This window comes from Mustela nivalis, assembly GCF_964662115.1.
Source record: "Mustela nivalis genome assembly, chromosome: 9".
NCBI lineage: Eukaryota > Metazoa > Chordata > Mammalia > Carnivora > Mustelidae > Mustela > Mustela nivalis.
The window spans coordinates 73,869,685-73,893,493 of record NC_139028.1 but is presented as its reverse complement, the minus strand read 5'-3'; the positions used below and the strand labels follow the sequence as shown (position 1 = coordinate 73,893,493).

General features: G+C 35.9%; 1 protein-coding gene across 1 annotated transcript in view; it reads right to left on the bottom strand.

Moving 5' to 3' along the window:
• PARVA (parvin alpha) overlaps positions 1 to 23,809 on the bottom strand; it is a 173,432-nt gene that overhangs the window by 29,179 nt on the left and 120,444 nt on the right. Inside the window, exon 5 of the mRNA XM_082683120.1 lies at positions 1,164 to 1,304. Within this exon, the coding sequence (XP_082539246.1) occupies positions 1,164 to 1,304 (141 nt within the window). The remainder of the gene's footprint in view (positions 1 to 1,163; positions 1,305 to 23,809) is intronic.

The window sequence follows — 23,809 nt, the reverse complement described above, 5'->3', positions numbered from 1 at the left end:
TAATTACACAGCAGGAGACACGCGGCATCTCCCCTCCAGTGTCAGATGCTAGAAACTTGCTGAAGAGGTTGTGTCTGGCAGCTACTGGGTCTCTAAGTTGAAGGGTAAAGATTTCCTTTTCTCTCCCAAGTTAGAAAGGCATGCTTTGTTTTGTTTTCTGGTCTTGCTGGGGAGGGCAGGTGTCCATTCTAAGTTTTTATAAACTGGATACAACAAGGTCTAGTACTTAACCCCTTGATACTTAACAGCAGAGAACACCATCTAGATGATTTTATTAATCTGAATTCTTCTTTTCATCTATTGCAAAGAAGAAAACAACTCTGAACTCCCTCCGAGAAAGCTGTTATTGCCACTGGGTTCACCAGATTTGCTGATGTAACGCTGATTCTGTTACGGACTCATAGTATCCGTAGCAGACTGGCAGGCCCTTAAGAAAAGAATAGGCCGTTCATATTTTCCCAGGTCCTGGAGCTACACTGACTGTGCAGCCTGAATTCGAAAATCCTGTTCCAGGGCCTGCGATCTCAGCCAGATCTTTGACCCTTCTGGAAAATAGAGGGCTGAGAGGAAGGTCATGGGCTTAAGAACAGAGTCAAGTCCTCCCCACCCCACCGGGTCAAGAAGTAGGGATCCTCACCTCCTCCCCGCTCTATGAGTTAGAGACACAGCTTTCTCGAAAGGTTGTGCTGGGGCTCAGGGGGAGCTCAGTCAGGAAGAGTCACAGCCTCCTCCCGGTCTCCCACGAGCTTGCTACAAACAGCCTTTCACAGAAGCGCACACCGGACTTGGTTCTTTTCCCGGCAGTGCAGAGAAGTTCTCTGAGGAAGGGCATGTCTGGCTCAATGTTAAATGGGTTCACACCCCCCACCGCAGGCCTGCCAGGTCCCCGGATGGCCTCTCAGGGAAACCGAGGGGTGGGCACCACAGCCCCATCCTTCTTTTCTTTTTCTTTTTTTTTTTTAAAAGATTTTATTTATTTATTTGACAGAGAGAGATCACGAGTAGGCAGAGAGGCAGGCAGAGAGAGAGAGGAGGAGGAAGCAGGCTCCTGCTGAGCAGAGAGCCCGATGCGGGACTCAATCCGAAGACCCTGAGATCATGACCCGAGCCGCTTAACCCACTGAGCCACCCAGGTGCCCCCCATCCTTCTTTATGAAACTCACAGTCCACGTTCCACTTGATGCTCCTGGGAGGAAGTTTCAGGGTTTCGTTGATCTTCTCCAGGACAGTCTGCAGCTTTTGCTTCTGAGCTATCTCCGACTGGGTGACTTCGGCAACATTCAGCTTCTCGCTCTCAAGCTTCTCTAGGGTGACAAGGGGGAGAGAGAGCAGCCGTTACCTCCAGCCACAGACCACCCCAACTCACGCATTAGCTCGCTCATTCATTCCCTCCCATGTACACTTGCGCTCGCACGTCTGCTCGCTCCACCAGTGTATACGGAACATCTGTTATGTGAGGGATACTGCCCTCCCCTCAGCCAATGGTGGCACTGGTGACACCAGCATGGTGAGAGCTTGCCACTCTCTTGAATCCCCACATGATAGGCTCCCGGGAGCACAGAAGTGGGGCATGTAACCCAGCCTGTCATAATTGAACCCTTCTCCACCACTCTTCCCTCTTTTCAATGCTGCCTTCTCCAAGCGTACTCAGGGCCCCAACTAGATAGCCTTGTGTGCCTCCCCTGGGCCTTTTGCACATTTCTGTCCTGTGTGTATAGGTATGTGTCATGCTGAATCACATTTATCTGTTCTAAGCACCTTTTTCCGTATAAACCCACCTGGAATGTAACTTATTTGATGTGTCCTATTTCATAAATTCTAAAGCATACTCCCCCCCCCCCATTTTAACATGCTCTGTTATGAAATCAGAGCTTCTTCAAATTAATGGCATTCTACAGTTGTGGTCCGCCAGGTGGAAGACAGGAGCTCTCACTGCTTCATGTTGGGCACCTTGTGTCCTAGCTCTTCACAGTGTGGCCACTATCTTGTCTCGATCAGCCTAGAAGAACACTTTCCAAAAGTAGGAAATAAAAATTCTAAGGAAAAAGAAAACTTTGGGTAATAGCAATTTAAATGATTTTTCTTTTTTTGAGTGGTACTTATAAAATGGTATATTTTAAAATCAATTGTTCTTGAATACAATGGCATAACCCCTTAATACTTACAGACAAAACATTCTAATCATTTCATTGGTCTGAATTTTTATGCATTAAGACAAATTTTGGATTTCCAAACGGGAAGTATTAACTGCTGTTGGATTCACCTAATCTCTCCACAACTCCTTCAGGACTGATAGAACTGACACTCTGAAATAGGTTTAAAATGTCTTTTTCCTTTGTTTTTAAGGACTACCCTGTAAAAGAATTAAACTTTATGCCAATGGTTCCCCCCATTGCTTATATAATATCTCTTATTTTTCAGTAGTTGTAGCTCATCCAGATCAAATATCCCTCGGGTAATTCTTTGAAGATGAGATTGTCCACTGGAGAATTTCCACAGTTTTTGTGGATTTAAGAATTCTTTTGTGCACCTGGATAGAATGGGCTCAAGCTCTTCTCATTTTTGGAGGCCTGAGTGTTCTTCTCTTCTCTTGCGTTGCTTACGGCCATCATTCTTTACTTCTAAATGCCAGGGATGTAATAAGCCTATATTTAAATGTCTTCCTCTTGATTGTTCAAATGCGAAGAGACCATGTGTGCCTTTTCTATTTTTAGGCTGTGAATTCTTATCTTGGATCCTCTCCTACTGAAGAAATGACAAGTTGTTTGTATCTTATGTTGCAATCACAATTTTGGTAGTTTGGTAGAGGCTGTCCAAAGTACTAGGTTAAGGAACATTCTGAAACCTTCTCTTGTCTAAGAAGAAAAGATCACCAGGTTAGGATAGTGATGAGTGTCTTGGGAGAGCGCTTGGGGTTGGGGGGTGGGTGAGGCTAGGAGTGGCAGCGTCAGAACCACTCTCCAGCTGGCCATGTTGTGGTACATCGTGGCCTGTGATTTTTCATATTTATAACCTTCTGTTGGCATTGGACTTCTTAGGTCTCTGAGTCTGTTTTCTAGCTCACTAACTTTTTTTTGCACTGTTGTCCATTCTGTTCTCATTTTTTAAAAAAATTGGATTTTAGACATTACCTGCTAGAATACTTGTTTTTTCTGGTTTTGCTGTTATTTTTGTCACAATAGTAACATTATGATCTTCTTAAAATTAAGAAAAGTTTGATTTTTAACATCTGGCATTATTCAGAACAAGACTTTTTATGGTTTGCTTATTTCTTTTGCATTACTAATTTTGGAGAAAATGTAATTCTGCTTTACTTTTTTTTCTACTTTAGTTATGCTTTGTGTTTTTTGCTTCTAATTTTTGTCAGGTATTTTATTTTAGGCACTAATATTGGTATAATGTGGATTTGAGTAGCTAGAATATTTTGAAGTAAACTATTAATAGTTTTAGGTATATCTTTTCATGTGCACACACACAGAGTTCTCTCTCTCTCATTCTCTTTTAATGAAAGTGAGATTACAGTGTATATATTTTTCTGCTACTTTTTTATTCATTCAAACATTTATTATGAGTATCTAGGTCAACATATATGGATATAATTCATTTTTTGGGTACCTTTTGACCACCTTTACCTACTCTGTCCACCCCAACCCCTTACTTCTGGCAACCACCACTGTTCTCTTTATCTATGAGCTTTTTTTAAAACATAAAAATTCAACACATAAGTAAGATCATATAGTATTTTACTTAGCATAGTGTTCTCAAAGTCCATCTACGTTATTGTAAATAGCAAGATTTCACTCTTTTTTATGACCAAATAATACTCCACTGTATAAATATACATACACCGTGTCTTCTTTATCCATTCATCCATTGATAGACACTTAGGTTGTTTTCATATCTTGGCTCTTGTAAATAATGCTCCAGTGAACATAGGGATGCACATATCTTTCAATTAGCATTTTCATTTTCTTCTTTAGACAAATAACCAAAAGTGGAATCAGTGAACCATATGGTATTTTCATTTTTTATTTTTTTAAAAGATTTTATTTATTTACTTGACAGACTGAGATCACAAGCAGGCAGAGAGGCAGGCAGAGAGAGAGAGTTGGAAGCAGGCTCCCCACTGAGCAGAGAGCCTGATGTGGGGCTCAATCCCAGGACCTTGGGATCACGACCTAAGCCAAAGGCAGAGGCTTTAATCCACTGAGCCACACAGGCACCCCAATTCATTTTTAATTTTTTAAAGAACTCCCATATTGTTTTCCACAGTGGCTGCACCAGTTTACATTCTTAGCAACAGTGCATGAATTTTCCCTTTTCTTCACATCCTTGTCAATATTTATTATTTCTTGTCATTCTGGTACTAGCCATTCTGTTACTAGCTCTTCTGACTCATGTTAGGTATTATTGTGGTTTTGGGTTGCCTTTTTCCGATGATTACTGATGTTGTGCACCTTTTCATGTGTCTGTTAGCCATCTGAGTGTCTTCTTGGGAAAAGTGTCTATTTAGATCTTCTGTGCATTGTTAATTTCGAATGTCTCCCTCCCCCCCAACCCCCTTTTCTGTTCAGTTCCATGAGTTCTTTAAAATTTGGATATTAAACCCTAGCAAATACCATCCCCCCAACACACTTTGGTAGGTTGCCTTTTCATTGTGTGGATGGTTTCCTTTGCTGTGCAGAAGCTTTTAATTTTGATGTGGTCCCACTTATTTTTGTTTATGTTGTTTTTGTTTTTTGTGTCAAATCCAAAAAAATGACCACTGAGACAAATGTCAAGGAGATGACTGCCTATGTTTTCTCTGGGGAGTTTTCTGGTTTCAGGTCTATGTTCAAGCTTAAAGACCCATTCTGAGTTAGTGTTTGTGTATGTTGTAAGATGGTGGTCCATTTTCATTCTTTTGCATGTGGCTGTCCAGTTTTCCCAATACCATTTATTGAAGAAACCATATATTCTTGGCTCCTTTGTCATAAATTAATTGGCCATATATGTGCAGCTTTATTCCCAGGCTCTCTATTCTGTTCCATTAATGTACGTGTCTGTTTTTATGCCAATACCATACTGTTTTGACCACTGGAGCTTTGTAATACCGTTTGAAATCAGGGAGCGTGGTGCCTCCATCTTATTCTTCTTTGTCAAGATTGTTTTGGCTATTAGAGGTCTTCTGTGGTTCCATACAAATTTTAGGATCCTTTGTTCTATTTTTTTTTCTGGACAATGTATCTTTATTTCTATCTATCTCTTTATTTTCATTTGCATATAATTGACACAAAATGTTATAATAGTTTCAGGTGTACAAAAGAGTGATTCAGGGATGCTTGGGCAGCTCAGCTGGTTAAGCAACCGCCTTCAGCTCAGGTCATTATCCCAGGGTTCTGGAATAGAGTTTCACATCGGGCTCCCCTGCTCTGTAGAGAGCCTGCTTCTCCCTCTCCCTCTACCTGCCACTCCCCCGCTTGTGCACTCTCTCTCTCTCTCTCTCTCTGTCAAATAAATAAATAAATAAACAAATAAATAAAATACCTAAAAAATAGTGATTCAACAAGTTTACTATGTTATGTTCACTACAAATGTGGCTATCATTTGTCTTGCTACATCTCCATTAAAATCATTGACTATATTCTTTATGCTGTGTCGTTTATTCCCATGACTTATTTCAGTTTTCTGTGAAAACTACCATTGGAATCTCAATAGGGATAGGATTGAATCTGTAGATTGCTTTGGGTAGTACAGACATTTTAACAATATTAATTCTTCTAATCCATGAACACAGAATATCCCTCCATTTGTGATCTTCAGTTTCTTTCAGGAATGTCTTACAGTTTTAAGTGCAAATGTCTTTCACCTCCTTGGTTAAGTTTATTCCCTGGTATTTTACTCTTTTTTGATGTGATTGTACAGGAGATTGTTTTCTTAATTTTTGTATGACAGTTTCTTGGTATATAGAAATGCAACAAATTTTTATGTATTGATTTTGTATCCTGGAACTTTACTGAATTTGTTTGCTAGTTCTAGAAGATTTTTTGGTGGAATCTTTGGGATTTTCTCTATACATTATCATGTCATTTGCAAATAGTGATAGCTTTACTTCTTCCTTGCCAAACTGGATGCCTTTTATTTATTTTTCTTGTCTGACTGTTCTAGCTAGGAATTCCAATACTATGTTGCATAAAAGTGTCTAGGGTGAGCATCCTTGTCTTGTTCCTTATCTTTGAGAAAAAGCTTCCAGCTTCTCACCATTGGGTATGCAGACTTGTCATATAGAGCCTTTATTATATAGAGATACATTCTCGCTGTACCCACTCTGTTGAGAATTTTTATCATTAATGGATGTAGAATTTTGTCAAATGCTTTTTCTACATCTGTTGAGATGGTCACATGATTTTTATCCTTCATTTTGTTAATGTGGCATATCACACAGATTGATTTGTGGATATGAAACTGTTCTTGCATCCTTGGAATAAATCCCACTTGATCATGTGTATGATCCCTTTAATGTATTGTTGAATTCACTTTGTTAATATTTTGTTGAGGAGTTTTAAATCTATGTTCATTAGGATATTGTTGCCATTTTCTTATGGTGTCCTTGTCTGGTTTTAGCATTGGGGTAACACTGGTTTTGTAAAATCAGTCTGGAAGTGTTCCCTCCTCTTCTATTTTTGGGAAGAGTTTGAGAAGCATTGGTATTAATTTTTTTTTAAATGTTTGATAGAATTCACCAGTGAAGCCATCTGGTCCTGGATTTTTGTTCGTTGGGGACTTTTTAATTACTGATTCAGTTTCCTTATTAATAATCAATTTGTTCAGATTTTCTATTTCTTCATGATTTAGTCTTGGTGAGTTGCATATTTCTAGGAATTTATCAATTTCTTCTAGGTTGAACAATTGTTGGTGTATAATTATTCACAGTTTCTTATGATCCTTTGTATTTCTGTAGTATCAACTGTAATATCACCTCTTTCATTTCTGATTTTGTAGCCTCTCTCTGTGAGTCTGGCTAAATGTTTGTCAGTTCTGTTTATCTCTTTAAAAAAAAAAAAAACAGCTCTGGGGCACCTGGGTGGCTCAGTGGGTTAAGCCTCTGCCTTCAGCTCAGGTCATGATCTCAAGGTCCTGGGATCGAGCCCCGCATCAGGCTCTCTGCTTGGCAGGGAGTCTGTTTCCCCCCCCCCCTGCCTGCCTCTCTGCCTACTTGTGATCTCTGTCTCTGTCAAATAAATAAATAACATCTTAAAAAAAAATAAACAGCTTTTAGTTTCACTGATCTTTTCTATTATCTTTTTAGTTTTGAAACATGTCTCTATATGATACATGTCTCATTCAAACATACGAGTATCTTTCTATGTCAGTACATATTGATAAAACTCATTTAAAAAATCTACCTAATTATTATGGGACATAACTTATTCAACCATTCCTCTGCAGATACATAGTCAGTTTATAAGCCACTTTTTTCTCATTTGTATTAAAGTTTTAATAAATGCATGTGTGGGTGGGCATGTGTGTATGTTACTAGCTGATTATTACTAGTTAAAAGAAAAGCTGTTGGCTTACAGATCTTCTTCTTAGAGTCATCTTACCAAATCTCCTTATTAGTTCTATTATTGTTTATTTGAGTTTTTAGCATTCTCTGCATATGGAAATAAGATAAAACATAGTTATCTCGATGTTGTAAGCTTATATCATTTATTTCAATTTCATGACATTTTAAAATAAAAGATTTGAGAACCTCTTCCACTATTTCTACCCCCTACTTTATTTTTAAAATACTCAACCCCCAAAACTTAACAGATCCACTCAAATATCCTTATAGTTAAATAGTAATTGCACTCATTGTTGCTAAGTATTTATAGATAATTTCTTTCTCAAGACTCCTGGTTTTTCTCTTTTGCTCTTTATTAGGCTAATTTCAGCTTGCTACATGACAATTTTCTATTGCTGAAATTTTATTTTCCCATGAAATTGTTTCTTTCATGTTTCTATAGTTCTGCAAATTGTTCATCATTAGTTTAACTTGTTGTAAGTAATAGGCATGACTTTGAAGTAGGATATTATTTAGAAAATTTTCTCAGGATTATTTTGTGAATCTTTCACTTGTTTTTGAATTTAGCATCCCAGTATGCTTTTGGAGAAATTATTTTTAGAAAACAATGAAATAGTATTTAAAAGTTCTGAAGTATCAATACAGAGCAGAATAAACTCAATTACTCTGAATGGTAGAAAAACTGAGATGTTCTAAGAAACAGAGTTACTATATATAACATACTATATTAATGTAACTATTCTTCAGAGAATCAGAGTACATAAAATACTCTTTCCAATATGAGTGATTCCTGAGTTATTACATTTGTATTTTCCAAATATACAGAGAGGCTTTGTTAGAAATTTTTTTTTTAATTGTATCATGGCCAGAGAATTTGGTCTGTATAATAATATGTTGAGACACACTTTTCAAACTCTGTAAGTGTTCCATATGCGGTTTTCTGAAAGAATACTACAGTTTTGGTATGGCTGGTTAATTGTATTCTCCAAATCTCTCTCCTTATGAACTTTTTTCTTAATGTGTTTATTAATAGGTATATGTTAAAAATCTAACACTGTGATGGCAATTTATGATGTCCCTATAATTCTAATTGTCATTTTTATACAGTCATGCACAAAAAAATAGGTTTAAAGTGTCTGTATTTTAGGTTTAAAGTGTCTGTATTTTCTTAGTAGCTTTATTCTCCTCAATATGTAGAGACTTTCTACAGTAATTCTTTTTGCCCTAAAATCTCTTTTGTCAGATGTTAAAATAGTTACCTCAGCTTTCTTTTAATTAGTATTAGTCTAGTCTATGCAATTATTTCCACTCTTTAAACCACCCTAATGCAGGGTTTGAACTTACCACCCTGAGATCAAGACCTGAGCTAAGATGAAGAGTCAGGTGCTTAACCTACTGAGCCACCCAGGTACCCCTAATTATTTCCACTCTTTAAACCATTCTTTGTCCTCATAAATTAAGAATGTCTCTTGTAAACAGCCTGTAAAAAAATGTTGGGCTACCTAGTCTGACAATCTCTGTCTTTCAAATGGATAAAGTCAATTTATATTGAAAGGGTTCGTCAATATACCTGGATTCACTTCTACCAATTTACTTTTAACTTTCTATTGTTCTGCTTTTTTTGGTTTTTTATCCACCCTTCCATCCTTGCCCTCTCTTGGAGTAAGGTTTCTATTTTCTCATTTCATTTTTTCCCCATTGCTAGTAGGGAGGTTTACACTCTGTTTTATTATTTTAGTGGCCACCCCCCAAAATTTATCATGTGTATTTAATTTAATAGAAATAATACAGGCTTTCTCAATCTGACTTACTGCACTTAGCCTGTGTACTAAATAATACAGGGCTTGAGATACTTTGACTCTAGTCATACTCTTCCTGACCTAAATGCTATTATTGGTATTTTATCTTAATTTAAAAAATCAACAAATTAGACATCATTTTGATTGTTTATATTCATTTAATTATTGCTTTCATCTACCCACCATGGTGATCTTTTTTATTGTAGATATAGGTTTTTATTTCATTTTATTAAAAATTTTTTTTGAGTAGAGTTCACACAATGTTACATTAGTTTCAGATGTACAAAACAGTGACTCAACATCTCTGTATATTATGCTACGCTCTCCACAAGTGTAGCTACCATCTGTCACCATTCAGCACTATTACAATAATCACCAACTATATTTCCCTTACTATATATTTTATTCCCATGATTTACTCATTCCGTAACTGGAAACCTGTATTTCCCATTCCCCTTTGTCCATTTTTGCCTATCATCTACCCCTTCCTTCTGGCAAGCATGAGTTTGTTTTCCATTTATGGATATGATTCTGCTTTTTGTTTATTCATTTGTTATGGTTTTTTACATTCCACATAAGTGAAATCGTATGATATTTGGCTTTCTCAGTCCAACTTATTGCACTTAGCCTAATACCCTCTGGGACCAACCATGCTGTCACAAATTGCAAGATCTCAACCTTTTTTCATGGCTAATATTCCACTATATATACATATATACACACAACTTCTTTATGCATTCATCTATCAATGGGCACTTGGGTTCCATATCTTGGTTATTATAAATAATGCTGCAAAAAACACTGGGGTACATAGATCTTCAAATTAGTATTTTTGTTTTCTTTGGATAAATATGTAGTAGTAGAATTATTGGATGGTAGGGTATTCCTATTTTTAATTTTTTTGAGGAAACTCCATACTGTTTTCCACAGTGGCTGCACCAATTTACATTCCCACCAACAATGCACAAGGGTTCCCCTTCCTTTGTATGCTCACTAACACTTGCTATTTCTGGTCTCTTTGATTTTAGCCATTCTAACTGGTTTAAAGTGATACCTCATTGTGGTTTTGATTTACATTTCCCTAATGATTACCGATGTTGAACATTTTCTCATGTATCTGCAGACTGTCTATATGTCATCTTTGGAAAAATGTTCTATTCAGGTCCTCTGCCTATTTTTAATTGGATTATTTGATTTTCTTGGTGTTAAGTTGTATAAGTTCTTTACATATTGTGTATATTAATCCCTTGTGAGATATGTCATTTTCAAATATCTTTCTCCTTTCAGTAGGTTGCTTTTTTGGACTTTTGTTTTTTTTTTCTTCACTGTGCATGCGCTTTTTGTTTTGATGTAGTTGCCCTAGTTTATTTTTATTCCCCATATCTTAAGAAATATATCTAGAAAAATGTTGCTATGGACAATGTCAAAGAAATTACTGCTTAAGTTCTCTTTTAAGATTTTTATGGTTTCAGGTCTTATATTTAGGCCTTTAATACATTTTGAGTTTATTTTTGCATGTAGTGTAAGAAAGGGTTCAGCTTCATTCTTTTGCATGTTGCTGTCCAATTTCTCCAACACCATTTGTTGATGAGACCATCTTTTCCCCATTGTATAGTCTTGCCTCCTTTGTCACACCTTAATTGACTACATAGGCATGGTTTTATTTCTGAGCTCTTTATTTTACCTACCATGTGACCTTTGCTCATCATTTTTTGTTACATTTCAGATCTTTATTTTGGGTTCATTTTTCTTGCTCTGGAATATATCCTTTAGAGATACCTTTCAGTGAGGGTCTTTTGGAAGTAAACCCTCTTAATTTATGTTTGCTTAAAATGTCTTCATTTTCTCATTTAAAAAATTTTTAGAATTAAATTCAATTAATATATAGTGTATTATTAGTTACAGAGATAGAATTTAGTGATGCATCAGTTTCACAGAACACCCAGTGCTCACTATATCAAGTGCCCTTCTTAATGCCCATCACCCAGTTACCTCATCCCACACTTGCCTCCCCTCCAGCCACCCTCAGTCTGTTTTCTATAGTTCAGTCTCATCTTTAAAAAATAGCTTTTTTTCTGGGTAACTTATAACTTGGCATTTTTTTCTGAATTTTGAAAATTTCATTTCAATATGTTTTGGCTATTGTTGTTCCTGAAGAAAGATGGCTTTCACTCTGTTGTTATTTTATAGGTAATCTATCTTTTCTCTCTGCTTTTAATCATTTCTTTATTTTCAGTATTCTGTACAACGGTTTCATTATAAAGTGTGCAGGTATAGATTTCTTATATTTATCCTCTTTGGGAGTCTATGAACTTCCTTAATCTGAAAATTCATAGTATTCATCAATTCTAGAAAATTCCCATTCATATATCTTTAAATATTGCCTATTCCTCATTTTCTTTACCTTCTCCTGCTAGGATTAAAATTAGCTATATGTTAGATTTTCTTAGAAAATCTCTGTCTTTTAATTCTCTTTTTTATTTTAGGCACTCTTTTCTCTCTGAATTGCCTTCTGGGTAATTTCTTCAGTGCCAACTTCCAGTTCACAAATTCTTCCTTTAGCTATGTCTAATCCATTGCATTTTCTAATGACTACTTTTTTGTTTTCATATCTAGAAGGTCTGTTTGGTTCTCTTTCACATTGACTTGTCCAATTTTGATAGCTAGTTTTTAATAAAAGATTTATTTATTTTAGACTCTATTTTATTTTATATATTTTATATTTATTTATATTTATAAGATTTAGATTTTATTTAATTTATTTTTTATTTTATTTTAATATATATAATGTCTTAATACTATTATTTATTTATATTTATATTTTATATTAATTAGATTTATCTTTTATTTTATTTATTTTAGAGAGCAAGTGAGAATGGAGGAGGGGTGGAGGGAGAGGGAGAGAGAGTCTTAAGCAGACTCCATGCTGAACACAGAACCCAACTCAGGATTTGACCTCATGATCCTGAGATCATGACCTGAGCTGATACTTTGCTGGCTGCACCACCCAGGTGCCCCTTGATAGCTACTTTTTAAAAATCATCCTTTCAATAGCCTTTAAAATTTTTGTTTTAACATATTTAAATATATTTTATATTCCTGGACTGATCAGTAGTAGCTAACATATAGCATTTGTCGGATGAATTTACAGTTTATTATTCTGTTGATCTTTGTGCAAAGTGGCTTGCTTTGTATGTGTTTCATTTCTGACTTTTAGCTTTTTTGGAATTTTTTCTCTGGGAGCTCTTTGTGACCTGGGTTTAAAGTTCATTCCTCTGAAAGGACATATGTTTTCTTCTACCTTGGGAAGCATTAATAATCTGGAATAACTTTTAACTACATATTAATCTTGGTGGTTTTTTTGACAATATAGCAAACTTTAATTTTTATTTTAATTATTTTTATTTTTAATTGGAGTACAGTTGACATATTAGGCTCAATGAACAATGTAGTGATTCAAATAATTATTTAGATTATTAAAAGCTCACCATGATGTGTATCTATCATTGGTCACTATATAAAGTTACCCCAATATTATTGACTATGTTCCCCATGCTGTACCATTCAACCTCATGATTATGTATTTTATAACTGGAAGTTTGTACCTCTTAATCCCCTTCAACTATTTTTCCCATTCCCCAAGCCCCCTCCCCTTTGGCAACCATCAGTTCTCTGTGTGTGTCATTCTGTGTTTTTGTTTTATTTTTTAGATTCCACATATAAGTGAAATTATATGGTATTTGTCTTTCTCTGACTTATTTCACTTAGGATAGTACTCTTTAGGTCCATCTATGTTCTCCCAAATGGCAAGATCACATTCTTTATAGCTGAATAATACTCTGTTGTGTGTGTGTGTGTGTGTATGTATATCACATTTTCTTTATCTTCTTATCCATTGATAGACACTTAAGTTCTTTCCATAACTTAGCTATTGTAAGTAAACTTGCAGTAAACATAGGGGTGCATATATCTTTTCAAATTAGTGTTTACATTTTCTTTGGGTAAATATTGAATCATTGGAATTATTGGAATTATTGAATAATAGGGCATTTCTATTTTTAAGTTTTTGAGGATCCTCCATATTGCTTTTCACATTGGACGTACCAGTTTGCATTCCCACCAAGAATGCACAAGAGTTTCTATTTCCCCTGTCTTCTCCAACACTTGTTGTTTCTTGAGTTGTTTATTTTAGCCATTCTGACAGGTGTGAGGCAGTATCTCATTGTCAATTTGATTTGCATTTCCCTGATGATATGATAATAAGTATGTTTTCATGTGTCTGTTGTCCATCTGTACGTCTTCTATGAAGAAATGTCTATTCATGTCTTCTGCCATTTTTTAATTAGATTATTTGGTTTTGGGTATTAAGTTGCTGAATTCTTTATATATTATATATATATTTATATATTTTGGATACTAACCCTTTATTAGACACATCATTTGCAAATATGTTCTCCTATTCCCTAGGCTGCCTTTGAATTTTCTTCATTGTTTCCTTTTATGTGCAGAAGATTTTTATTTTGATGTAGAACCAATAGTTTATTTTTTTGTTTCCCTTGCCTCAGGAGATGTATCTAAAAAAGAGCTGTTATGGCAGTGTCAGAGAAATTACTGCCTGTGCTCTCATCTAGGATTTTTATGTTTTCAGGTCTCCTATTTAGGTCTTTGCTTCATTTTGAGTTTATTTTTGTGTATAGTATAAGAAAGTCACCCAGTTTCATTCTTTTGCATGTTGCTGTCACCAACACTGTTTATTGAACAGACTTTTTCCCATTAGATATTCTCACCTGCTTTGCTGAAGACTAACTGACCATATATTTGTGGGTTCATTTCTGGGCATTCTATTCTGTTCCATTTATCTATGTGCTTATTTTTGTGCCAGTACCATACTATTTTGATTATTACAGCTTTGTAATATAACTTGAAGTCTGGAATTGTGATACCTCCAGTTTTGTTCTTCTTTTATAAGATTGCTTGAGCTATTTGGGGTCTTCTGTGGTTCCATACACATTTTAGGATTGTTTGTCCTAGTTCTGTGAAAAATGTTGTGAATATTTTCATAGGGATTGTATTAAGTCCATAGATTGCTTTAGGCAGTCTAGATATTTTAATAATTAGTTGTTCTTCCAACATATGAGCATGGGATATTTTTCCATTTCTTTGTGTTGTATTCAATTTCTTTTACCAATGTATTATGGTTTTCAAAGAACAGGTCTTTCATTTCTTTGGCTAAATTTATTCCTAGGTATTTTATTCTTTATGGTACAATTGTAAATGGAATTACTTTCTTAATTTCTCTTTCTACTACTTCATTATTAGTGTATAGAAATGCAAGAGATTTCTGTATATTGATTCTGTAACCTGTGAATTTATTGAACTCATTGATCAGCTTCAAGTAGTTTTTGGGTTGTTGTTGGGGGTGTTTCCATATAGTATCATGTCATCTGCAAATAGTGGAGGTTTTACTTCTTCCTTACCAATTTGGATACATTTTATTTCCTTTTGTTATCTCACTGTTGTGGCTAGGATTCCAGTACTATATTGAATAAAAGTGGTGAGAGTAAACATCCTTGTCTTGTTCCTGACCTTAGGGAAAAAGCTGTTTTTCTCCACTGAGTATAATATTTGTTGTGAGATTTTCATATAAGGCCTTTTATTATGTTGAGGTATGTTCTCTCTAGACCTATTCTGTTGAGGGTTTTTATCATGAATATATATTGTACTTTAGTCAAACGCTTTTTCTGCATTTATTGAAATGATCATATGGTTTTTATCCTTTCTCTTATTGATGGCAGTGTATCACACTGATTTGCAAATATTGAACCACCCTTGCATCCCAGGAATAAATCCCACTTGGTTGTGGTAAATCATTTTTTTCATGTATTGTTGGATTCAGTATTTTGTTGTGCACCTATGTTCATCAGAGATATTGGCCTGCAGTTCTCTTTTTCTGTGGTGTTGCTATCTGGTTTTGGTATCAGGGTAATGCTAGCCTCATAGAATAAATTTGGAAATTTTCCGTCGTCTTTTATTTTTTAGAATAGTTTGAGAAGAATAGGTGTTAACTCTTCTTTAAATGTTTGGTAGAATTTGCCTATAAAGCTGTCCGGTCCCGGACTTTGGTTTGTCGGAAGTTTTTTTTTTTTTCTTTTAAGATTTTATTTATTTATTTACAGACAGAGATCATTTATTTATCATTTTATTTATTTATTACAGACAGAGATCACAAGTAGGCAGAGAGGCAGGCAGAGAGAGAGGAGGAAGCAGGCTTCCTGCTGAGCAGAGAGGTGCCCTGTTGGAAGTTTTTTGATTGCTGATTCAAATTTTTTGCTTGTAATAAGTCTGTTCAAATTTTCTATTTCTTTCTGCTTCAGTTATGATAGGTTAAATGTTTCCAGGAATTTATCCATTTCTTCTAGATTGTCCAATTTGTTAGCATAAGTTTTCATAATATTCTCTTACAGTCCTTTGTATTTCTATGGTGTCTATTGTTATTTCTCCTCTTTCATTTATGTTTTTGTTTTAGTTCTTTCTCCCTCTCCCTGTCTCTCTTTTTTGATGAGTCTGGCTAGAGGTTTATTAATTTTGTTCATCTTTTCAAAAATATCAGCTCCTGGTTTCATTCATCTGTTCTATCATGTTTTGTTTGTTTGTTTGCTTTTTGTTTTTAGTTTCTGTACCATTTATCTCTGCTTTAGTATTCATTATTTTCCTTTTTTCTGCTGGTTTGGATTTTGTTTGTTCTTCTTTTTTCTAGGTCCCTTAGGTGTAACCTTAGGTTATTTATTTGAGATTTTTCATGCTTTTGAGGTAGGCCTATATTGCTATAAATTGCCCTCTTAGAACCATTTTGTTGTGTCTGAAAGATTTTGTACCTTTGTGTTTTCATTTTAATTTTTCCATGTGATTTTTAAATTTCTTCTTGATTTCTTGGTTGGTCCATTCATTGTTGGGCAGCATGTTATTTAACCTCCATGTATTTGCACTCTTTCAATCTTCTTGAATTTGTTGAGACTTGTTTTGTGGCCTAATATATGATTTATTCTGGAGAATGTTTCATGTATACTTGAAAAGAATGTATATTCTGCTCTTTTAGGATGGAATGGTCTGAATATATTGCTTAAATCCATCTACTCCAGTGAGTCACTTGAAGCCAGTTACCTTATTGATTTTCTGTTTGGATGATCTGTCTGTTGATGTAAGTGGGATGTTACAGTCCCCAACTATATTGTATTACTACTGATTACTTCCTTTATGTTCATTATTAACTGTTTTATGTATTTGGGTGCTCCCATGTTGGATGCATAAATATTTACAATTTTTATATCTTCTTGGGTTGTCTTATTATATAGCGTCTTTATCTCTTGTTATAATCTTTGTTTTACAGTCTATTTTGTCCATTACAGGTATCGATCCCTGGCTTTCTGTTGACATCCATTTGCACGATAAATGTTTCTTCAACCCCTCACTTTCAATCTGCAGATGTTTCAAGGTCTGAAATGAGTCTCTTGTAGGCAGCATATAAATGGGTTTCATTTTTTATTTTTATATTTTGTGTGTGTGTGTGTGTTATGTTAGTCACCATTCATCATTACTTTTTGATGTAGTGTTCCAAGATTTATAAATAATGGGTTTCATTTTTAAAAGATTTTATTTATTTGTCAGAGAGAGAGAGAGAAAGAGCACAAGCAGGCAGAGTGGCAGGCAGAGGCCAAGAGAGAAGCAGGCTCCCCGCTGAGCAAGAAGCCTGAGGGGGGCCTCGATCCCAGGACTCTGGGATCATAACCTGAGCCGAAGGCAGCAGCTTAACTAATTGAGCCACCCAGGCATCCCAATGGGTTTCATTTTTTAATTCACTCCATCACCGTACATCTTTTGATTGGAACATTCAGTCTATTTACATTCAAAGTAATCATTGATAGATAGTTTTTATTGCCATTTTATTATTTTGTGGTGTTTCTTCTTCTTATTTTTCTTTGATCTTTTCTTCTCTTACTTTCTTTCATGGTTTATTGTCTTTCTTTGGTGACATACTTGGATTCCTTTTTCTTTATTCTTTGCATATCCAGTACTGGTTTTTTGATTTGTGGTTACCATCAGGGTTATATATAACATGTTCTGCATATATCAGTTTATATTAAATTGATGCTTGCTTAAGTTTGAACCCATTCTTTACTCCTTTCCCCCTCACATTTTACATATATAGTGTCATGTTTTACATCCCCTTGTGAATCCTTTGACTGGTTTTTACAGATACACCTATTTTTACTGCTTTTGTGCTTTCTAATTTTCTTACTCTTACTTATATCTTCCTTTCCATGCAAAGAGTCACTTTAACATTTCTTGTAGGGCTGGTTTAGTGCTCTTGAATTCTTTTAGTTTTGTCTGGAAAGCTCTTTATGTCTCCTGCTAAAAAATCTGCTGATAGCTTTATGGGGTTTCCTTTGTATGTAACAGACTTTCTTCTTGCTACTTCAGTATTTTTTTATATTCAGTATTTTTTTATATTCAGTATTTTTTTCTCAGTATTTTTTTTGTGTTTTAATTGCTATGTGTCTTGGTGTGGACCTCCTTGGGTTGATTTTGTTGGGGGACCTCTGTGCCTCCTGGATTTGGATATCTGTTTTCCTCCCCAGATCAGGGGAGTTTTCAGCTATTATTTCTTCAAATAAATTTTCTGTCTCCTTTTCTCTCTTCTTCTTCTTCTTCAATACCTATAATGTGACTTTTATTATACTTGCAGTCATTGGGTTCCCTAAATCCAGTCTCATTTTGCATATTTTTTTCCTCTCACTAGCTCAACTTGATTAGTTTCCATTATACTATCTTCCAGGTTATTAATTTCTCTACTTCCTCTAGCCTGCTACTCTTTATTCCACCAAGAGTATTTTAAATTTCATTTATTCTGTTCTTCATCTCTGTTTGTGTTTTTTTGGTCTCTTTATTAATGGTCTCACTTACATCCTCCACTCTTTTCTCAAGTCTAGTGAGTATCTTTATGATCACTAGTTTAAATTCTCTATCAGGCATAATACTTATATCTACTTTAGTCTTCTACTATGGTTTTGTCCTATTTTTTTCCCTTGGGGCATATTCCTCTGTTTCCTCATTTTGTCTAATTCTGTTTCTCTGTGTTAGGAAAGTCAGCTAAATCTCCTGCTCTTGAAGGTAATGGCCTTATGAAGATAAAGTCCTATAGTGCCCTGCAGTGTAGTCCTCTGTTCCCTAAAACTTGGTGCTTCAGGAAGTGTCTCCTATGCGTGTTGTGCATGCCTTTCTGGTGTGTCCTCTGTTTTTTTTTTTGTTTGTTTGTTTTGTTTTTTGTTTTTTGTTTTTTTTTCTTCAGTCTTGTCTTCTGCAGAGGCTCATTTTGCCTGTTGTGGGCAGTTTTTGGTTCCCAGTCAGATGGGGCACATTTAACAATGTGGTCTGCTTTTGAAATAAGACCTGCCACCACTGGTACTCAGCCCTGAAAAATGTGGGTCAGGAGAGGTGGTATCGGCAGAGTTTGTACCAGTTTTCTTGCAAGAGGACCTGCAGGACCAGTACTGAGGCAAGCATGACTGGGAAGGGTGGATCTACTGAAATGTGGAGGGGGAAGGGGGCAGGGACTTGGTTAAGCAAGTTAGGTGGTGAGTGTAGGTGCTGTGCTGTGCTGTGTGTTTATGCAGGGGGACAGGGGAAGTAAGTGGTGGCAGCCAGCTCTTTTGTTCCTGGAGGGGTCTTCCTATGATCCCTGACTCTCTAGACCATGCTCTGAGATGAGTAAAGAACCTTCCCTCCTGCATGCCACAGGGGTTTTTCAAAGTGCAGTATCTCCATGGGTTATTTGTCCTGCTGTCTCTTCATGGGCTGGCACTCCACTTCCTAACGCTCTCCCCACTCTCCTGGAACAGACCTTACTGATTTTTTTTTTTTTTTTAATTTCAGGCTTTAAGTCCCACTAGTTGTAAAAACTTATGAGATTTGGCCCCTTTTGCCTTCAACGCCAAATATGAGGATTCGTCTTCCCTATACGGGCTCCTCAGTGTGATAGTCTGTTTTTTCACGCCCATGGCTCTCTCCCAATTGCCAACAGCCACAGTCTTTTTCACTCCCAGGCTGTGTCTGCTTGTCCTATCTTCTTCGATGTGGCTTCTTCTCTACTTTTAGTGGAGTTCCTTTTGCCAGTCTTCAGGTCCTCTTCTTGGTTATTTTTGCTAATGGGAGTGTTTTCTAGTTGTATCCACAGGATGAGGCGAACTTAGGGTCCTCTTACTCCACCACCATCTTTTCAGCCTCCTACTGTCTACATTTTCTTAGAGGAGTTTCATGGTTTAAGATTTCATGTTTAAGGCTTTAACCCATTTTGAATTTATTTTTGTGTTTGATGTTAGAAAGTGGTCCAGTTTCATTCTTTTTTGTGTAGCTCTCCAGTTTCCCCAGCACCATTTATTGAAAAGACTGTCTTCTCCCCATTGTATATTCTTGCCTCCTTTGTCATAGATTGACCAGATAAGTGTGGGCTTATTTCTGCACTTCCTAATCTGTTGTATTGGCACAAAAATAGCCACATAGATCAATGCAAGTATGTTTTGATTACTACAGCTTTTTAGTATATCTTGACATCTGGGACTGTGATACCTTTAGCTTTATTCTTCTAAAGATTGCTCTGGCAATTTGGGGTCTTTTGTGGTTCCACACACATTTTAGGATTTTCTTCTTATAGTTTTGTGAAAAATATTGTTGGTATTTTGATAGGGATCGCACTGAATATGTAGATTGCCCTGGGTGATATGGGCATTTTAACAATTTTAACTTTTCCAGTCCATGAGTGTGAAATATCTTTCCATTTGTTTGGTGCAATTGAAAATGGAGTTGTTTGCTTAATTTCTTTTTCTGAGACTTTGTTATTAGTGTATACAAACACAAGAGATTTCTGTATATTGGTTTTGTATCCTGATACTCTATGGAATTAATTTTTTCGAGTAGTTTTTCTGGTGAACTCTTTAGGATTTTCCAAGTATAATATCATGTCATTTACAAATAGTGATATTCTTATGTCTTACAAATTTGGATGCCTTTTCTATTTCTTCTCTAATTGCAATGTCTAAAACTCCCACTTCTAGAGTGGCAAGAGTGGATATCCTTGTTTCGTTCCTGATTTTAAAGGAAAATTTTTTGGGACGCCTGGGTGGCTCAGTTGGTTAAGCAGCTGCCTTTGGCTCAGGTCATGATCCCAGCGTCCTGGGATCGAGTCCGGCATCGGGCTCCTTGCTTGGCAGGGAGCCTGCTTCTCCCTCTGCCTCTGCCTGCCATTCTGTCTGTCTGTGCTTGCTCTCTCGCCCTCTCTCTGATAAATAAATAAAATCTTAAAAAAAAAAAAGGAAAAATTTTCAAGTTTTCACCACTAAGTATAATGTTAGCTAAAGTTTTCCATATACGAACTTTATTATGTTGAGGTATGTTCCCTCTAAACCAATTTGTTTTTTTTTTTTTTAAATGAATGGATGTTGAATTTTGTCAGATGCTTTTTCTGCATCTATTGAGATGATTACATGATTTTTATTCTTTAGTTTAATGTTGTGTATTACATCAATTGATTTGTGAATATTGATCCATTCTTACATTTCTGGAATAAATCCCATGTAGTTGTCATGAATGATCTTTTAATGTACTGTTGAATGTGGTTTGCTAATGTTCTGAGGAGGATTTTTGCATCTATGTTCATTAGGGATATTGGCTTGAAGTTTTTCTTTTTTGTAGTGTCTTTCTTTGGTGTTGGTACTAGGGTAATGTTGTCCTCCTCAGAATGTAGGGGATGCTTTCCCTCCTCCTTTTTTTGGAATAGTTTGAGAAGAATAGGTATTAAGTCTTTAAAGGCTTGGTAGAGTACAGCAGTGAATTATTCTGGTCCTGGACTTTTTTGGTTACTGATTCAATTTCATTACTGGTAATGGGTCTGTTCTTTTTGTTTCTTCCTCATTCAGTTTTGGAAGATTATATGTTTCCAGAAATTTATCCATTTCTTCTAGGTTGTCAAGTTAGTTGGCATATAAGTTTTCATACACAGTATTTTATAATTCTTTGTATTTCTGTGAGATTGTTACTTCCATCAATTTTTATTTTATTAACTTGGGTCATCTTTTTTCTTGATGACTCTGGCTAAAGGTTTATCTATGTTGTTTATCTTTTCAAAAAACCAGCTTTTGGTTTTACTGCTCTTTTCTATATATTTTTTAGTCTATTTCATTTATTTCTCCTCTCATCTTTATTATTTCCTTCTACTACTGTTGGGCTTTGTTTGTTCTTTTTCTATTCCTTTAGGTGCAAGATTAGGTTGTTTTGAGATTTTTCTTGAGGTAGGCCTATTTATTGTTATAAATTTCTTAGAACTTCTTTCACGTGTCCAAAAGATTTGGACTTCTCTATAGCCATTTTCATTTTTCTCCATGTAAATTTTGATTTCCTCATTGACCCATTGGTTAATAGCATACTGTTTAGCTTCCATATGTTTGTGTTTTTTCCAGTTCTTTTTTCCTTGTGATTGATTTCACACTGTTGAGGTCAGAGGAGATGCATAGTATGGTTTCAAATTGACACTTGTGGCCTAACATGTGATCTCTCCTGGAGAATGTTACATTTGCACTTGAAAAAAAAGTGGACTCTGCTGTTTTTGGATTGAACGGTCTGTATGTATCTGCTAAGTCCATCTGGTGTAATGTCACTCAAAAATACTGTCTATTTAAAAAAAAAGATTTTATTTATTTATTTGGGAGGAGTAGGGGAGGGAGAGGAAGAAAAAAGAATCTGGTCTAATGTTCAAAAATAGTTTCCTTATTAAAAAAAAAGATTTAATTAATTAATTAATTCATTGATTTGGGAGAGGGTAAGGAGGAGGGAGAGGAAGACAGAAAGAATCCCAAGCAGATTCTGCTCTAGGCACAAGAGCCTGACACAGGGCTTTATCTCATGACCCTGAGATCATGAGCTGAGCCAAAACTAAGAGTTGGTTCTTAAACAACTGAGACACCCAGGCACCCCAATACTGTTTCTTTATTGATGTGCTCCTTGGGTGATCTATCCATTGACGTAAGAGGGTTGTTAAAATTTCCTACTTTTATTATCACTGCCAAGTTTGCCACTTATTTGTTAATATTTTCTTTGTGCATTAGGTGCTCCAAAGTTGGGTGCATGGATACTTACAGTTGTTATAACCCCTTGTTGAACTGATCCCTTTATCATTATATAATGGCCTTGTTTTCATCTTATTAAAGTCTGTTTTAGTTTTTAAAAGATCTTATTTATTTATTTGAGACAGAGTGAGCATGCATGCACAAGTGGGGGAGGAAGAGGGACAGAGGGAGAAGGAGAAGTAGACTCCCCGCCAAGCAGGGAGCCTGATGTGAGGTTCAATTTCAGGACCCTGAGATCATGACCTGAGCTGAAGGCAGACATTTAACTGACTGAGCCACCCAGGTGTCCCTTAAAGTCTGTTTTAAAGTCTATTTTGCTTATGTTTATATTGCCACTCTGGCTCCCCCCACACCCCTTCTTTTTTCATTTGCATAAAATACTTTCTTCCATTCTTTCACTTTTAATCCTTATGCATCTTTAGATCTGAAGTGAGTCTCTTGTAGGCAGTATATAGATTGGTCTTGTTTTCTTTATTTTTTTTTTATTTTTTTTTTTATTTATTTGTCAGAGAGAGAGAGAGTGAGAGCGAGCACAGGCAGACAGAGTGGAAGGCAGAGGCAGAGGGAGAAGCAGGCTCCCTGCGGAGCAAGGAGCCCGATGTGGGACTCGATCCCAGGACGCTGGGATCATGACCTGAGCCGAAGGCAGCTGCTTAACCAACTGAGCCACCCAGGCATCCCTGGTCTTGTTTTCTTTAAATCCATTCTGCCACCCTATGTCTTTGAAACATTTAGACCATTTACACTCAAAGTAATTACTGAAAGTATGCACTAATTCTCAGTTTGTTTTGTGTTTTCTGTTCCTTTCTTCTTTTGCTCTCTCTCCTTGTGATTGATGGCTTTCTGTAGAGTCATGCTTGGCTTTGTAATTTTTGACATATATATAATAGGTTTCCATGATGTTCATATATAACAATCTAAGTATATGACAGTCTGTGTTAAATTGATGGTCACTTAAGTTCAAACACATTAAAGAAGAATTTTTACATTTCCCCCTCTACATTTTATGTATATGTTGTCACATTTACATTTTCTTATTCATAATTTTCTCCTAATTATGGCCTTTTCTTTTCCACTTAAAGAAGACCCTTCAACATTTATTCTAAGGCCAATTTTGAGGTGACAATGTCCTTTAACTTTTATTTGTCAGGGAATTTCTATCTGTTCTTCAATTCTGAATGATAATCTTGGCAGGTAGAGTATTCTTGGTTGTAGGCTTTTTCTTTTCTCACTTTGAATATAGCGTCCCATTCCTGGCCTGTACAGGTTCTGCTGTAAAATCAGTTGAT